This window comes from Danio aesculapii, chromosome 8 (assembly GCF_903798145.1).
Source record: "Danio aesculapii chromosome 8, fDanAes4.1, whole genome shotgun sequence".
NCBI classification, from domain to species: domain Eukaryota; kingdom Metazoa; phylum Chordata; class Actinopteri; order Cypriniformes; family Danionidae; genus Danio; species Danio aesculapii.
The window spans coordinates 21,388,715-21,405,842 of record NC_079442.1 but is presented as its reverse complement, the minus strand read 5'-3'; the positions used below and the strand labels follow the sequence as shown (position 1 = coordinate 21,405,842).

Genomic DNA, 17,128 nt, shown 5'->3' with positions numbered 1-17,128 from the left:
CCTCAGAGATCTACATGCTGTATATACAAATTAATAACAGTTTAAAGCAATGCGTTTGCTACTTTTGTACTTTTCGTCTTATTAAAATGTAACATCACTGTCCATTCAGATAATCCTCATTTCCTTTTCTTCCATGTGTTCAAAATAAACAGAATATTTCTATCACAGAAATGTAAGGCTCTGCCATCTTCATTTCTGTCTGTTCCTGCATTCTGTCATTGCGTGTGGGATTCAACGTGCCTACAATCATTTTAATTCAGCAATTTATTTTTATAAAGAGAATTAACAAATCAAATCAAATCAAATCTAATCACTTTTATTGTCACATCATCAGCAGCACGTGTGCTGTGATGAGTGAAAAGCTTAGGTGCTGGCTTCAGACAGTGCAAAATACAACATACAACTAAACTAAAAAGTAACTTGCATTACATTTTTTACAAAATAATTCAAATATTATTACTTAATTTTGAAAAGTAATGTTACTTTACTTGTTACTTAGAAAAGCAATATTACGTAACTCATGTTACTTGTATTGGATTACCCCCAACACTGGTCAAGACTCATAAAAAATATAAAATATGAAAAACAAGTGCAATACTGCTTTCAATGATATTTTCCCTCATGTATTAGAATGTACCCGGTTTAAATTTGTTTTGCGATAAAAAAAAAAAACAACATACATGTTTGCTATTATGTTTACAATAAAGAAAACATGAATTAAAATGTCTTTTTTAACAAAAGTTACAACAACTTTTATCATGTTTATTATATGGAATATTAATATGTTATCAATTCACAGACAATTTTTTATTAATTACCTTTTCACAGCCTAAAAACCACAAAGGCCATGAAGCGAACAAACAAACAAACGTTCTGCGTGACTAAATATTAAGTCAAGTCTTTATTGTCATTCCGCTACATGTGTGGACATTAGGCATGGAACGATAACCGTTTTCAAGGTTAAAACCATCAAGGTTAAAACCATAAAAAATTCTGCTATACCATTCCTAAGGAGTACGATTTTTTTATTTAAATTTATTGTTTTGTTTATAGGATAACAGTATCTCCAGCAGAAAAGATATCCAAAGATGCAGTATAAAACTGTGAAAAAAAATCTGTTTTTGAAACAAATGAAGACAGCAGAAGTCAATAATTCATTTAGCCTGACATATTTCCTGCTCCAAAACATTGTAAATGTTTCTCCAATAAAAATATTTTGTGTTCAAAAGAGAAAAAAGTTTTAGTTTTTTACCCAGACATTTAAAAAGAACAGCAATCACAATACCGCAAAACCGTGATATTTTCATCCAAGGTTATCATACCATCAGAATATTATACCAGCCCATGCCTAGTGGACATACAGAGGAACAAAATGTCATGTCTCACAGGACAATGGTGCTACATAAATGAATCATAAATACAAACACAACGCTGTACATAAGACCTATTTAAAAAAAACCTATGCATAACTAACATACACTATAATATTAATTATAACCACAACTGTTTTTTTATGCCTCTTAAATGGGCCCCGAACTGCAGCCTTAAAAATATTTTGCTTCAACTTACGATAGCAGCGGGCATCAATTGCATAGAAGTGGCCCTGGTGGTAAATCACCAGAACGTCTCTTCCTCCAACTGACTTCACCACTCGCCTGGATTTAATGATGTTCTCTTTCTTCCCTATGAGGTGAGAAGGTTTAGATGCAGCTGCCACATCTTCATCAGAGCTCATGTTTTTCATCCACTCCTCTGTCACTGTCAAAAACATACACTATCAAAAGTGTGCAAGTTCATATATATATATATATATATATATATATATATATATATATATATTAAAACACAAACACACATCCAAACAATGTTTTTGGATCCTTCAAGTCTACTTTCGTAAAGGCGTCATGATGTTTAAGATAAGATAATCTTTTCTACCCCTAACCCTACCATATTACCTAAACATAAACCCTCAGAGAAAACGTCATTTGAAAAGCAAACTTGATGATACCAACCATCTGAGGACTTTGTGGACAACACATACACTTAATACACCTTATTGAATATGTACACATAGACATCACCTACACCACCTGACAAAAGTCTTGTCATGGATCCCAGTTGTAAAAGCAACAAATGATAACATGACTTCGAGTTGATAATTTTTAAAAGTAGCAAAAGGCAAATTTTTCAGATGAATCATTTCTTGAACTGCATCCCAATCATCGCAAATACTGCAAAGACCTATTGGAACCCGCATGGACCAAAGATTCTCACAGAAATCAGTCAAGTTTGGTGAGGAAAAAAATCTTGGTTTGGGGTGATGTGCAGATAGATGTGCAGAGTGGATGGCAACATCAACAGCCTGAGGTATCAGGACATTTGTGCAGCCCATTACATTAGAAACCACAGGAGAGGGTAAATTCTTCAGCAGGAAAGCGCTCCTTCTCATACTTCAGGTGCTCCAGGATTGGCCAGCCTGGTCACCAGATATGAACATTATTGTGCATATTTGGGGTAAGATTAAGGAGAAGGGATTGATGAATCCAAAGAATCTTGATGAACTCTGGAAGTCCTGCAAGAAGGCTTTCTTTGCCATTCCAGATTACTTTATTAAAAAGTTATTTGAGTCACTGCAGAGATGTATGGATGCAGTCGTCCAAGTTCATGGGAGTCATACACAATATTAATTCTTTTCTCACTGCAACATGACTTTATATTCTATACTGTACATTATTTTTGTTACGTGACAAGACTTCTGTCTGAGCAAAGTCAGACCTTACTGTCCTAATTAAATCATTAAAAATCAAGGCATTATATTTTATTTTGGTAAAATAAGCGTAATTTGGAGGCCTTTATCTTTCATATAAGCCACTTCTGATGCCGAATGATCAACTAGAAGTCAAGTTATTATTTTAACTGGTAAAGTTATTAATAATTAATTAAAGTTATCAGTGACTAATAAAGTAATATTAACTAAGAAACTTAACTTTTCTGATTTTAATTTTAACGCAATAACATACACCTTTTGTAAAGCTGCTTTAAAACAAAATTATTGTGAAAAGTGCAATACAAATAAACTTCAATTCAATTAATCTTCAAAGCAACATAATTTGTTGGCTGATTTATAAGGTGGTTTTCTTGTAAAACCCAAAAGAACATTCATACAATGTCAGTTTTTTTTTTTTTTTTTGGTCAAAGTCTCACACACTCACATAAAGCACTGAAATAGCCAGATCAACCATCTCTGGTGTCAAAAAACATAATCATATTTTGCAAAGCCAAAAACCAACTTCTGTGGTGTATTACTCACATAAAAACATTTTATAGTCATTAGTTTATGCTTTGTGCGCACGTCATCACGTGACTTTGAAGAGTAGTGGGGTTACCTGTTAACGTTACCTCACCTTATGTAGTTGGTTAGCTGTTGTTCTTGTAACGTTGTTTGATTCTCCCGCCTCCCTGATGACATTTCCTCTCTTCAGAAGCCCGATCTACATATTATGAGATCCTGTGGTAATTTTAATACCTGTAACTTGGTCAACTTTTAAAGTCGTCATATGCAGATCACACATTAAGCGTAACACTGTAAGCGTAACAGATACTCTGAACATATATGAAATGCAACTCTCAACACGTGATAGTACTCTATGACAGCTGTCACAATTTCCGAATGTGTAATTTCCTAAATAACTAACGTTAGGTGGAATGAATCACATGTAAATATGTAGCAAGGAAACAACGAGATGAAACAATGCACAGTGTAAATATTTCCGGCTATAGGGTTTCAAAATAAAAGTTTAGACCGTGTATACATACCGTTTTATAAATTTTCTTTCTTTCTTATTTTGTTAAAGATAAACTTTTAGTTCTCTCATATATGACCTTTTTAAAATGTTTAAAAGAATAGTTTATAATATAATGACTCAATTTGCTGTGCAAAATGTATAGCCTATAAATATTATAATATTATAAATGCGTTCAAAATATTTATTGGCACAAACTGATCAAATTTGGATTATTTCAGTCTAATTTAGTAATTTTTTAAAAATTAAATATTTGATAATGCTTATGCCTTTATTTCCTTTAAAGCAGATAATTATGAATTAATTAATTGAAATAGTAAACATAAATGTAAAATACATTTTCAAATATTTGTATTATCATACAATAAATAATTAAACACACCTGTAAAAAATATGTACTTAAATAACTAAAATAATCTGACAACTATAAAAAAAATTGTATGTAAATAACGATATAAGACAATGAAATAAATCATTCAATTGGGATTAAACGAATACTTTAATGAAAATTATTAATGAAAAATAATTAAATGACTGGCTAAATTCATGTAAATAAACAAATGTCAAGTAAACTAATAAATAGTACAAAAATATATAATATAATTCAATTGAAAATAATATTTTCCAAATATCTAAATATATTAGGTTATTACATTTACGTCCTTCAGTATGGCCTTTGGTCATAAAGGCAGAATCAGTTAAACTCAATTATATTATGTCACGGCACATGTCTTTCCTATATTTCATGTCAACAGCCCATTTGTCTAATTGAATAAACCAAAAAAAGCCCATAAAATGACCATGTTAAACAGAATTCAACCCAAGACCAATGGGTGGTGCTGTTGAGACGTATTTAAATGCAGCCTAGTTAAAAACAAACGACCATCTGTTCATGTCATGTGAAGTTCAGAATCAATAAATGTGGATGTTCACGAGGCTTTCTTCCTTTATAATACACCGTCATGCTTTTTGCATAGTCTTGTTTTTACAGTCGTGAAACACTGGAATTACAGCGTGTTTCAAAACGTAAAAGACGCTTAAAATAGAGCATACAATATTTAACAAGGACAGTGGCCTACATCTTAAAGGCATAGTTCACATACACACACACACACACACACACACACACGCACGCACACGCACACGCACACACACATGTAAGTACTATTTCCTTTGGCTCCATATAATTTTTTTTTCTTTTCAAAACAAATATTGCATAGTATGTTAGACTGGGGTGACACAGTGGCTCAGTGGTTAGCACTGTCGCCTCACAACAAGAAGATTGCTGGTTCGAGTCCCAGCTGGGTCAGTTGGCTTTTCTGTGTGGAGTTTGCATGTTCTCCCCATGTTTGCGTGGGTTTCCTCCGGGTGCTCAGGTTTCCCTGCAGTCCAAAGATATGCTCTATATATTGAATAAACTAAATGGATTTGACAGAATTTTCTTTTATTTTTCATGCACTATTCCTTTAATAGAAAATGTGAACGAATAGTTTATATAAGCTAAACTAAAACTTAAAATCTGTCTAAAAATAAATATGTGAAAATAAATATCTAAAAATAAATACATAAAATAAAAAATTACAATGTTCAGTAACTCCTTAATGAAACTTTAATCAGGTCAAAACAGATGTTTACTTGCATGGGTGGTTATGAATAAACAATGACAGCTAGGCATAAATGTACAAAGATACAATGAAATCATAATTTACTGTGAGTCAATTAAGAAGCCACCCTCCCTATCATGATATACCTGTCTAGCTTAAAATTCCACTCTACTTGTTGAATAATTTTTAAAAAAGCATTTAATCGTTTGACCTGATGCGTTTGGGTGTAAACATTTAAAAACAGCCTTTGATGTCTCTCCCCCATGACTAACTGAGAAGGCATTAACCCAGATTCTTCCAAAGGCCAAATGTTGCTTTTAACAGCTACTTAACACCATGGGAATTAAAAAAAGAGAATGTTTTATTTACATTAGAGAGTAGCAGGAGTGGATAATAAGATGAATCCTTAGCCTTAGTTTTGTGCGCGCATTCCCTTATTGTAACTTATTAACTATAATAATAGAAATATGCACTATAGGTACAGTTGTGTGAAAAAATCTTTACCACTTATATATTTCTCACACTAATGTTTCAGATCATCAAACTAGTTTAAATATTAGTCAAAGATAACACATCATGCAGATTTGAAATGAAGTTTTTTCTTTTTCAGATTAAAGCAAAACAAAAAACCAAAACTACATAGCCCTGTATGAAAATGTTTTTTGTCCCTCTGTTACAACACAATAATACTCTGGTTTATGACACATGAGTTCAATTTCTCTAGCCACACCCAGGCCTGATTGCTGCCACCACATCTTGTTTGCAATCAAGAAATCACTTAAATAGGACCTGCCTGAGAAGTGAAGTAGACCAAATGATCCTCAAAAGCTAGACATCATGCTGAGATCCAACGAAATTCAAGAACAACTTAGAACGCTAATATTTGAGATCCAACAGTCGGGAAAAGTTTATAAAACTATTTCTAAAGATTTAGGACTGCAGTCACTACAAATGACAAAAACTTAGAAACCTTCCCAGGAGTGACCGGCTGACCATAATTACCCCAAGAGCACAGTGACAACTCATTCAAGAGGCCATAAAAAACTCCAGAACAACATCCAAAAAACTGGAGGCCTCACTTGCCTCAGTTAAGGTGAGTGTTCATGACCCCAACATAAGAAGGAAACTGAGCAAAAATTGTTTGAATGGCAGAGTTTCAAGATGAAAATGACTGCTGAGCAAGAACTCCCATAAAGGCTTGTCTCAGCTTTGCCAGAAAACATCTTGATGATCACCAAGACCTTTGGGAAAATACTTTGTGGATTGATGAGACAAAAGTGGAAGTTCCGAAACAAAAATTGATCAAAAAGAATGTAAAGGCTTGTCTCAGTTTTGCCAGAAAACATTATGATGATCTCTAAGACCTTTATGAAAATACTTGAAAAGTTGACATTTTTGGAAGGAGTGTGTCCCATTATGTGTGGCATAATGCCAATTTTTATAAAAAGAACATCAAACCAAAAGTAAAATGTGGTGGTATTGTGATGGTCTGGCACTGTTTTGCTGCTTCAGGACCTAGAAGACTTGCTGTGATACATGGAACCATGAATTCTGCTGTGTACCAAAATATCCTATATATAAGGAGAATCTCTGGCCATATGTTCATGACCTCAAGCTGAAGCTCATTTGGGTTCTACAGCAAGCCAATGATCTAAACTCCAGCAAGTCCATGACTAAATATATAAAAAATGAATGCTTTGGAGTGGTGTAGTCAAAGTCCTGACCTGAATCCAACTGAGAGGCTGTGGCATGACCTTAAAAAGGCAGTTTATGCTCAAAAACACTCCAGTGTGGTTGAATTACAACAAATCAACAAAGATGAGTGGGCCAAAATTCCTCCGCAGTGCTGTAACAAACTCATTGCAAGTTTTCAAAAACACTTGATTGTAGTTGTTGTTGCCAAGGGTGGCCCAACCAGTTATTAGGTTTAGGGGGCAAACACTTTTTCATACAAGATGTAATTTTGTATTGCCTTAATATTAAAAATTTCATTTTGAAACTGCGACTATGTTTTAAGATATTTCAATATGTTTATGTTTAAATATAATACTTTACATAACTAATATCTAAATTATTTTGATGATCTAAAACAAAGTGTGACAAACATGCAAAAAAAAAAGAAATAAATATAAAATCAGTAAGGGAGTTCAGTTACACTTTTTCACACCACTGTAAATGGAGATTCCACTACACAATTGCATTGCATTGCGTTTCAGTGCATTAGAAACAAACTAATGGAATCAGCTTGATGGCACAGGCAACCGTGAAAAGCAATCAAAGACCTAAATGAGGGTGTATTTGTAAAACTGTACAGCTAATTAATGCTTTGGGTTCATATGAAACTGTGAGCTTGATATAGCCAGTAACAGATGGTGAAGGGGCTGGAATCAACCACCAGTGTGCCAAATACAGTACGCATTTGCTTGGCAGTTTTGACTGTGCATGTGTGCATCATCTCAGTATTATTATTATTATTATGAGATGGCTTTCTACTAATCATGGAGCCAAAAGGTACCATTCACTCTCAAGATGCTACAGTAGGAGGTGTTATGAATGAAATAGCTTGTTAGGAGCAACATTCCATCTGCTGCTGTTTTAGAATCATGCCATTATTATGTTAGCACAATGTTAAGTCATAATGATTTGCATGGTACCATCAAATTAGAGAAAACATTGTTTGCTTTTTTTCTGGCTTAAATGAATCTGTTAAGCAAAGTAGCTACTGCACGATTTACTAACCCAAACTACTAACAATGTCAATAAAGATAATTTATTATTATTATTATTATTATTATTATTATTATTATTATTATTATTATTACTAGCTGTAGTAGACGACATTATAGCTCATTCCGGAGAAACTGCAGGCTGAAGGGTTAACGGCAGGCGGTGAGTTTAGTTTGTCCAGCCTCAGGAGAGTCTGCGAGAAGAGAGCAGTCCCGTTTGAAAGAAGGTTACAGACACCCAGAGAGGCAGCAGGAGGTAAAAGCCAAACACAACCTGACAGAGAGCCATCTGTGAATGAGAAAGACAAACAACAGCTCGGTGAGTCTCATGTGACGTTGACTTTCATTCAAAAACATTGCGTTAACAGACACTGCTGAAGGGCTTATATGACACGTAGCTTGATGGCAAGATGCCCTTAGCTACCGTTAAGGAAACAACGTGCCATCTATCAAGTTTCACAGCTGAAAAGTTTAAGCTTTTAGTCAAAGATGTTTGTAAACTAGAGGTATATGTGTTTAGCCCAGTTATGTTTAGAATGCTGTCCTAGTTTATACGTTCAATTTGCTGTGATAGCGGTTTCTGAGTACCTGACGTAAACGTGTGCGTTATTAAACACGTCAATAACATACTTTTGTCCACTTCCTATAAGAAACGTGTAGTAGCTATTCACAATTTTTAAAAGACATTAACTGAGCATACTAGCCTACAAACCAAAGAGAATGATTCATTCATTCATTCATTCATTCATTCTTCACCTAGTCCCTTTATTTATCCACAGCATAATGAACCGACAACTTATCCAGCATATGTTTTAAACAGCGATGCCCTTTCCAGCTGCAACCCAGTACTGAGAAACACCCACTCATTCATACACACATTCACAACGGCCAATTTAGTTTATTCAATTCACCTGTCTTTGGATTGTGGGGAAAACCAGAGCACCTGGAAGAAACCCACACGAACATGGGGAGAACATGCAAACTCCACACTGAAATGCCAACTTACGCAGACAGGACTCGAACTAGCGACTTTCTTGCTGTGAGGTGACAGTGCTAACCCCTGAGCCACAGTGTTGCCCAACCTAAGAAAGTTATTAAATGATTAATTCTTTTCAGTAGCCGTAGCATACAAAACACACCATGTACAGAAAAAAAAGAAATAAGAGAACATTCAAAAACTCTCACGTTCTCTGAATTTACTGGATTAGGTGTGGTTTGAGTAAAACGTTAATAATTGTGTGATATCACATTTCTTCCATTTTTTTTTTTAAATATTGTCATTTAGAATGTTACACACACACACGCATGCACGCACGCACGCACACACACACACACACACACACACACACACACACACACACACAATATCTAACTTGCACAAATTTTTTTACTTTTGGAATAAATAAAATTTTTACTATAAAACAAAAAAAGATAAACATAACAATAAATTGTAAATTGAGATAAACTGAGAGTTTTAAAGTGCTTTTAAAAAAAATATTTTTTTTATTTATTTGTATATTACTCTATAAACATACCATGACTGTTGCTTGGCAACCATTTCACTGAGTACTGAGCCTAAATTATAAACTGTTTTACTTGCTTTGTTTTATTATGTGAAACCTTCACTTATTTATGGAACTACTTTATAAAAGCAAAAAGCCCCGTGAAGTCATGGAGCACCAACACTGCATGTTGTGGATGTCTCTTTGTCTGTCACATCCGTTAGATGTATTTCAGTCTCTGCTAATGAGCTGATGATCTAAATCAGATGTGTTTGGTTAAGGAGACATAAGGTGCGCCCCAAATGGCATACTTATGCACTACTCTATGCCATTTTGTAGTATGAATAGTGTAAGTAGTGCGTTCACATTGAAAACTCTAAAAAATAATAAGTACACTTTAATTACCCGGATGATGCACTCATTCAACCGGTAATATGAAGTGTGTAACGATGGACACTTCACACACTCGACAAGGATGAGGTTTAATACGCAGGTTTGCTCACGTAGCGGAAGGGGCGGAGCTATCGGTCGGAGATGTTTTGTGAAAGCAAAATTGTCCTACGAGAGTGGTTGCACCTCCTGATGGTGAAAGCGGTTATACTCATGACAGGTATTATTTGGTACGTTAGTCATTTATTTCACTGATTTGGCAACTGTCAAACTTCATTAGGGAAACAGTTTGAAAAAACCATTAGTGTTCCATTTGGGACAACATTACATACATATACTGTGCTGTTGAGTGTGTAAGTGCATAAGTACATAGTGCATTAGTGCATAGTGTATAGTGTGCCATTTGGAACGCAGCTTTAGGCTGTTTCTCAATTCCAAGAACACAGACCGGTCTTGCCAGTTCACCTAGGGGGAATGAAATTGGGAGACTGCGAGAACAGAGAACGCATCCTGTGAGAAGTGAGATGCTGCGTTCTTCCTGGTGGTCATGAGACCTTCACATGTTTTTAATAGAAAATTATTTAAACATTACAGCATTCATACAATTTATTGTTTTTCCCCTTTTCAATATATGTACTATGCATAAAGACCTTATAAATAAACATTGCACAATACAAATAAAACAGATTTTAATAGTAATTTCAGCAAATAAACACCCTTAATGTGTTTTTGCCTTTATTAAGATTTTCATAGTAATGTTTATATTCACCATTACATTTAGTGAAACTCCTGAGGTAAATAAGTGATATCTCTGAACTTTTATAATAAATCTATATAAAATGCTGCACTTCCTACCTCCAGTCGCAATAACTTCTGGGACTAGAGCGAGTTCGGTGCTCAAGGCTGCATCCATGCATCCTCGATATCAAGAAGACATCCGGGAAGTTTCACGCATCCTCTCTTCTTGCGGTCTTGAGTATTGGAACTCAACTTTGGCAGTTGATGATAACGTTACACGAGAACATGAGGACGCAAGATCGCTGAAGAATTGAGAAACAGCTAAGGAAAATGTGCAGTTGTGGTGGTCCTTTAGGAACGTGGTTGAGTAACACTGGTGTACACTGAATTTATAACTTTACATTTGTAAAGTTTGTGTGAACTAACCCTTTAACTCTAAATAAACACTTATCTATATATTGACTTATACAGTGAAAAATGACAATAGTTTTTCATTTTGAGATTTATTACATATTTAAGAATGAATAAGTGTTATTTGACTTTATATTTGATCATGTTCTGTGCTTTAAATATTATTCATATCAGCATTACACATGACATTGTTATCTCTAGATATTTGTATCACAGATATATGACCTCAAGTAAGACTAAAATATAAGATTTCCACTGTTGTACCTATTTCTTTCACATCTCAAAGCAACAAATACACAATTCTTCCAATCTTTCATAAAGCAAAATAAAGTTAATAAGCCAATGATTACAGCATTTTATGCATCATGCAGCCGGTTAACACAGGTCATAAAACTAAAAAGTCATTTAAGCAGATTTAAGGAGATCATTAGATTTGCAGCTCAGTGTTGCATTGAGACTATACTGTAATAAATGATATCACAGCTTGTTTTGAACGATCTATGCAAGATAATTCTATTTTAAAACACTTTTTATGTTCTGTGCTTTGATTCAAAACATTTTCCCAGAGTGTTTTTCCCTGTGATAACTAGATCAGAGGAAGATTTTTGTTTTTCCTGTAGCCTGGAGTTATCCATATTAATGTTTAGTTTTCATAGCTTTTTATGTTTTTGATTTGCTGCTTATTTATTTATTGCCTCTACTCACCGAACAAGCAACATTTTTATTGTTTGAAGCATACTGTAGCTAAATCTGTATTAGTGAACTCTACAACCCTTAACCAAAAATAGAATCCTCCAGACTGCTTCTAACATAATTTGACTAATGCAGTTTGACCCTGGTTCAGGATACTGTATCGATGCACTTGCAGTGCTGCCAAAGGAATAGTGCATGGTGCCGTCCTTACACGGGCTCAGGGAGAAAATCGTTCTCATGAAAGTCAAGTGTGAGATCTATCTGCAAGAAGAGTGTGCGGTCAGCAATTCCCCCCACCCTTCATCTCTCAGTGGCTCTATCAAGATTGCTAGACTCATGACACTGTTATCATCCAATGCAGTCTGACCTTGTTGCTGTTTGTTCCCGCAGTGTTTGGAGGTTTCTATCGACAACTAGATCTTGGCGAACAGGAGTTGCTGCTTTGAAAAACAAGGTGTGAAGAAGAACAGGCCTAGAGAGAAGCAAACAATTGTTACTAGGAGAATGTGAATGCCTCGCAGACTGGGACACTGAAAAACTACTTATTTCCAACTTCCACATATTGTCTAATGCGATCAGCGGTGGTGAATATCAACTCTTTTATTCACCAAATGATTTTAATCTACACTTTTTGCCATTTCAGCAGTATTTGCTCTCAAAAATACCTCAATAATCACAGCCAGGGATTAGTGTTATTCGAGATTGGTCAGATTATTCTAGACTGTTGTCATCTACTAGAGCGAATTTGACAAGAACAACTTTTACCAGGGCACATTCTATAAGAAAACCTTCAAACAGGACCAACTTTGCCAGAAATTTCAACCGAACGATTTCTAAGTCTACCAGAACTAATCTACCAGAAGGACTTCAAAAAACATTTGACCAGCAAATTCTACACGACGACTTCAACCTGAACTAATTCTACCCAAATGTCCACATGAACGGATTCCACTAGTTAAGATTTAACTAGATATAAGCCTGCACTTCTCTTTTAATTCCACCAAACCTTTCATCTCAGCTGCCAAGACAACTAGAGCAAGGAATCTCCTTTAAAAGTCACTCAGAGCTAACAAGACAGGGAGGGAGTAGAAAGACGGAGAGAAGAGGGAGGGTGAGTGTAGAGCCAGAGAGAATTGGCGCTCAAGTGTGAGCAAGAGAGAGCACACAGAACACGGCGAGCGTCTCTTGTAACCATTGGCATTTAGATACATTCAAAGCCTAATTCTTTATTGAAGAATAAAACAGATCACGATCAAAATCTGACACTTTAGCAGTCAACTGAACCGAACCGAACTGATGGGCTTTTATTTGAGGAGCAACAGTTTAAAAGGACTCGTCAGAGGTCCTAGTTGTTGAGGATGGATTTTTGAGTCTTGCTTTGTGAAAAGGATTCTAACAGTGACTTTAAATCTACAAAGGGCTAAGTAAGTCAGCAAGAACGCGGACATTTATGCTGGATGGATTTCCTTGGATTTGTTGGCAGTGCTGATTTGTTTGTCACTTTGTTGGTGCGTTTGGGTCACTGAAATTCTGCCATAAGGAGAAACGAGCTGGTGAAGGGCTCAGGTATAGGTCAGTTTCACACTGGACCATACAAACTATATCTGGAGGAGGATTTGGCGATCATGGGCAAATCAAACAGCAAGCTCAAACCGGAGGTGGTGGAGGAACTGACCAGAAAGACCTACTGTAAGTACTTTCTGACTATATTGTTCAATTTTTTTTCACACAATTACCTGAACCAATCTGTTCACAAAACACAACATATTTTTTGAAGCAATTGTGTTTATTAGCAGAATGTATGCAGAAAAACTTAGTTTCCCAATATGGTGGACAGAAAATTCCACAAATTAGGGAACAACAGTGAGTAATAAATAGCAAAAAAGGTTTATAGCTCCACCCACTTTAATGAAGCATTACAAATTATATAAACAAGTCAGTCTCCCTACTCTGTCAATACTTATTTGTTGGGCTGGGCTGATAAACGATATTATGTTGAATTGTGAAAAATTTAAGTCAATAAAAATGAAAGCTCTGGACTTTTTTACTCTATGTTGATCTAAGAGCCAATCACACAGAAATGTGCAACAGTGAGAATCTAAGTGTGTTGATATTAGAGATGTACCAAATTTTCGGCCACCGAAAATTTAGCCGCCGAAAATGTTATGCCAACTAATGTACTCTCTCATTTTTGTGGCTTAAGTTACTCTTTATTTTTTTTATCTGGAAGCATTAACAACTTATAGAAATATATATCAATATTGTTTAATATGGAAAATAATTATAGAGATTGCATTTTTGCCATATCACCCAGCCTTACTTTTTTGTTTATGCTTTATATACATATATTTAAAACATAAATGTTGTTTCTGTTGATACAACCAACAACTTTAAATGAATAGTTTTGTATTTTTACTTGAATTATGTCATTTGCAATGCTTCATGGACATGTACTTCCATCATTGCAGATGTTGTATGTAGTCTTAATTTCAGCTGCTTTGTATTTTGTTCTTTGATAATCTTCTATGCTTCAAATTGAAATACAGAATTTTGGTATTCACATTGTATCTGGTTGGTTTGGTTAATGGCTTATAACCAAGCAGCAACCTTCAGTTGTCCTGCAATTCATTGACAGGCAGAGATTGGCTCCAAAAGAGATGTACAGTACATGCCCAGAGGTAAAATTTCCTATAATTTAGTAATTTAGTTTACAGCCTGGTACAAAAGAATGCTTTATATATAAAATTTATATAAAGCTAATTTATAAATCCCTTCATGACAACTGTAAGGGGGTGATTTAAAAAAAAAAAAAACTCATTAGCTTAAATTATATTAATCTTCAAAATTCTGCATATTAAGGGCGTGGCTATTTGAGTGACACTTGTCTGCTGCTAGTCATCATGTAACCTCAGCTAAATCCAGCCACTGAACTTGACCATGTTTGTGCTTTTGCATTTTGTTTTTTATGCAGTCTATAGCTTTTTATATTTAGGGTGACAGAGTGGCTCAGTGGTTAGCACTGTTGCCTCACAGCAACAAGGTCACTGGTTCGGGTCCTGGCTGAGTCAGTTGGCATTTCTGTGTGGAGTTTGCATGTTCTCTCACGTGGGTTTTCTCCAGGTGCTCCGGTTTCAATAGGTGAATTGAATGAACTAAATTGGCCGTAATTTATGTGTGTGAGTGAGTGTGTATGTATGTTTCCCAGTGATTGGTTGCAGCTGGAAGGGCATCTGTGTAAAACAGATGCTGGATAAGTTGGCGGTTAATTCCCCTGATGAATAATGGGGCTAAGCTGAATGAAAATGAATGAATGAATGAATGTTATATTATATTATAGGGCTGGCCGGTTAATCAAAAAGTAATTGATATCGATATTCAGAACCTATAATTGATCAGATTTTTCCATGACATTTTTTCAATTACTTTCCTTACGTGACCCCGCTCTGTTAAAGGCTGTGGCTGATTTCTACTTCTGCGGCCACTTTGAACCCACATCTGATAACTGGACAAGTAGGACTCATTATTAAGCCTTACTTTGCACTACATTGACGATGATTGGAAGCTGCACCAGAAATGCCTTTAGAAGGCAAAAAAGATTTGTCAGAAATAATCGTTCATTAATTGTAATCGAGTTAAAATATTCAATTAATCAAAATTTAGATTTTAGGCCAAATTAATCGCCCAGCCCTATTATATTATTTTTCAAATTATAATGCATGTTGTTGTGTGATTATTAACAGACTGACCTTTTTTACTGGTGTGTGATACTGTAATATTTTAGTTATGTATTTATTTAATTTATTTCAAATAATTACTTTATTATTTATCTATTTATTTTTTCAAACTTCACTACACACCATAACCTGACAGAGATGTTAGCTATAGGCTCTATAAAACAGCCATGTTATGTCATAGCCTAGTATTTACTAGTTAGTTAGCTGGTTAAGACAAATGCTACTGTAAATGCTTAGTGTTTTTAAAATGCCTCAATAAACCCTCATAACCCAATAACAAAACTCAATAAACCATTAGTAATAAAGCACAACCGAGGATATGTGTACAGAATATGAACTCCACACATTTAATTAAGAAAACCAATATAAGGAAAATAAAGAATATAGCTGCACCCACGTTCTGCCTTTTTGTGCAGTTTTGCACTGCCAAGATGCGGTTGATAGCTGGCTCCACCCACTTTGGTATTCAGATATGCTCTACAGATATGTATGGTTTACATTACAAACACTACATCAATGTTTTCTACATCTATGCTTATAATACTAAAGAAATAACGAATAGGAAAGTTTCAGTATACAGGGGCAGCACGGTGGCGCAGTGGGTAGCACAATCACCACACAGCAAGAAAGTCGCTTGTTTGACTGACTGAAGCTCCAGTTTCCTCCACAGTCCAAAGACATGCGGTACAGGTCAATTGAATTAGCTAAGTTGGCCGTAGTGTATGTGAGGGTTGGATTGCAGCTGGAAGGGCATCCGCTGTGTAAAACGTGCTGGATAGGTTGGCGGTTCATTCCACTGTGGCGACCCCTGATTTATAAAGGGACTAAGCTGAAAAGACAATGAATAAATGAATGAAAGTTTTACAACCAGTGCTGCAGGAAAAAGTGTCTGCTATAAAGAACATTCTGCTCAATTAAAATGTTTCACAAATGTTAAATGTGCCTAATGGAACATCTGATGCTACTAACAAGCCTTTATTATATTAATCAATGTGATAAATGTTGTTTATAGCCTATTTGAATGGTGCTCACATTTCATATTTTCATTTTTTCTCCTTCACCATTTCTATAATTTCTGTTTTGGAGTAAAAAGGCCATGTTTGCTATATAAGGCTAATTTATTATTCTTCGTTATTCATTTGGGTCTAGCGCAAGTGCTAATTAACTGAGGAGAAAATAGGCTGATTTGTTTGAAAACAACATTTTTAAATCGCATTCAAGATCCGATGGCAGACACGATGTATATTTTATCACAGGAAATCACAATTCTCATGGCATCGCAAATTGTGATTAGCTGAAGCCTGGAAGTCTGCCTAATCAGCATGTTTTAAAAGCCCTCCAATTGGGACTCAAGCTTTATGAATATGCAAATTGGCCAATCTTGAGATCTGCAATCAGGCTGGTAGTTGCCCAGAGAGATATCTGAAAGTGGTTTGCTCTCTGCCAGTGAAGCAGATTGGGTTTCCATGGATGCATAAGCTATATACGTAAACACAGCGAGCTACAGTAGGTCTCAATTCTAAAACT

General features: G+C 35.2%; 2 protein-coding genes across 3 annotated transcripts in view; one reads left to right on the top strand and one right to left on the bottom strand.

Annotated features, from left to right (window-relative positions):
* Positions 1 to 3,760, bottom strand: part of LOC130234068 (Rieske domain-containing protein) — a 6,507-nt gene extending 2,747 nt beyond the window's left edge. Inside the window, exons 1-2 of one of the 2 annotated variants that reach the window (XM_056464343.1) lie at positions 3,405 to 3,760; positions 1,570 to 1,758 (exon numbers count right to left, since the gene is read on the bottom strand). In XM_056464343.1, the coding sequence (XP_056320318.1) occupies positions 1,570 to 1,744 (175 nt within the window). In that variant the 5' untranslated portion in view covers positions 1,745 to 1,758; positions 3,405 to 3,760. The remainder of the gene's footprint in view (positions 1 to 1,569; positions 1,759 to 3,404) is intronic. The other variant, XM_056464344.1, reaches the window with a different exon arrangement.
* A 9,052-nt stretch (positions 3,761 to 12,812) lies between these two features.
* ncs1b (neuronal calcium sensor 1b) overlaps positions 12,813 to 17,128 on the top strand; it is a 117,098-nt gene continuing 112,782 nt past the window's right edge. The window contains exon 1 of the mRNA XM_056463401.1: positions 12,813 to 13,556. Within this exon, the coding sequence (XP_056319376.1) occupies positions 13,493 to 13,556 (64 nt within the window). The 5' untranslated portion in view covers positions 12,813 to 13,492. The remainder of the gene's footprint in view (positions 13,557 to 17,128) is intronic.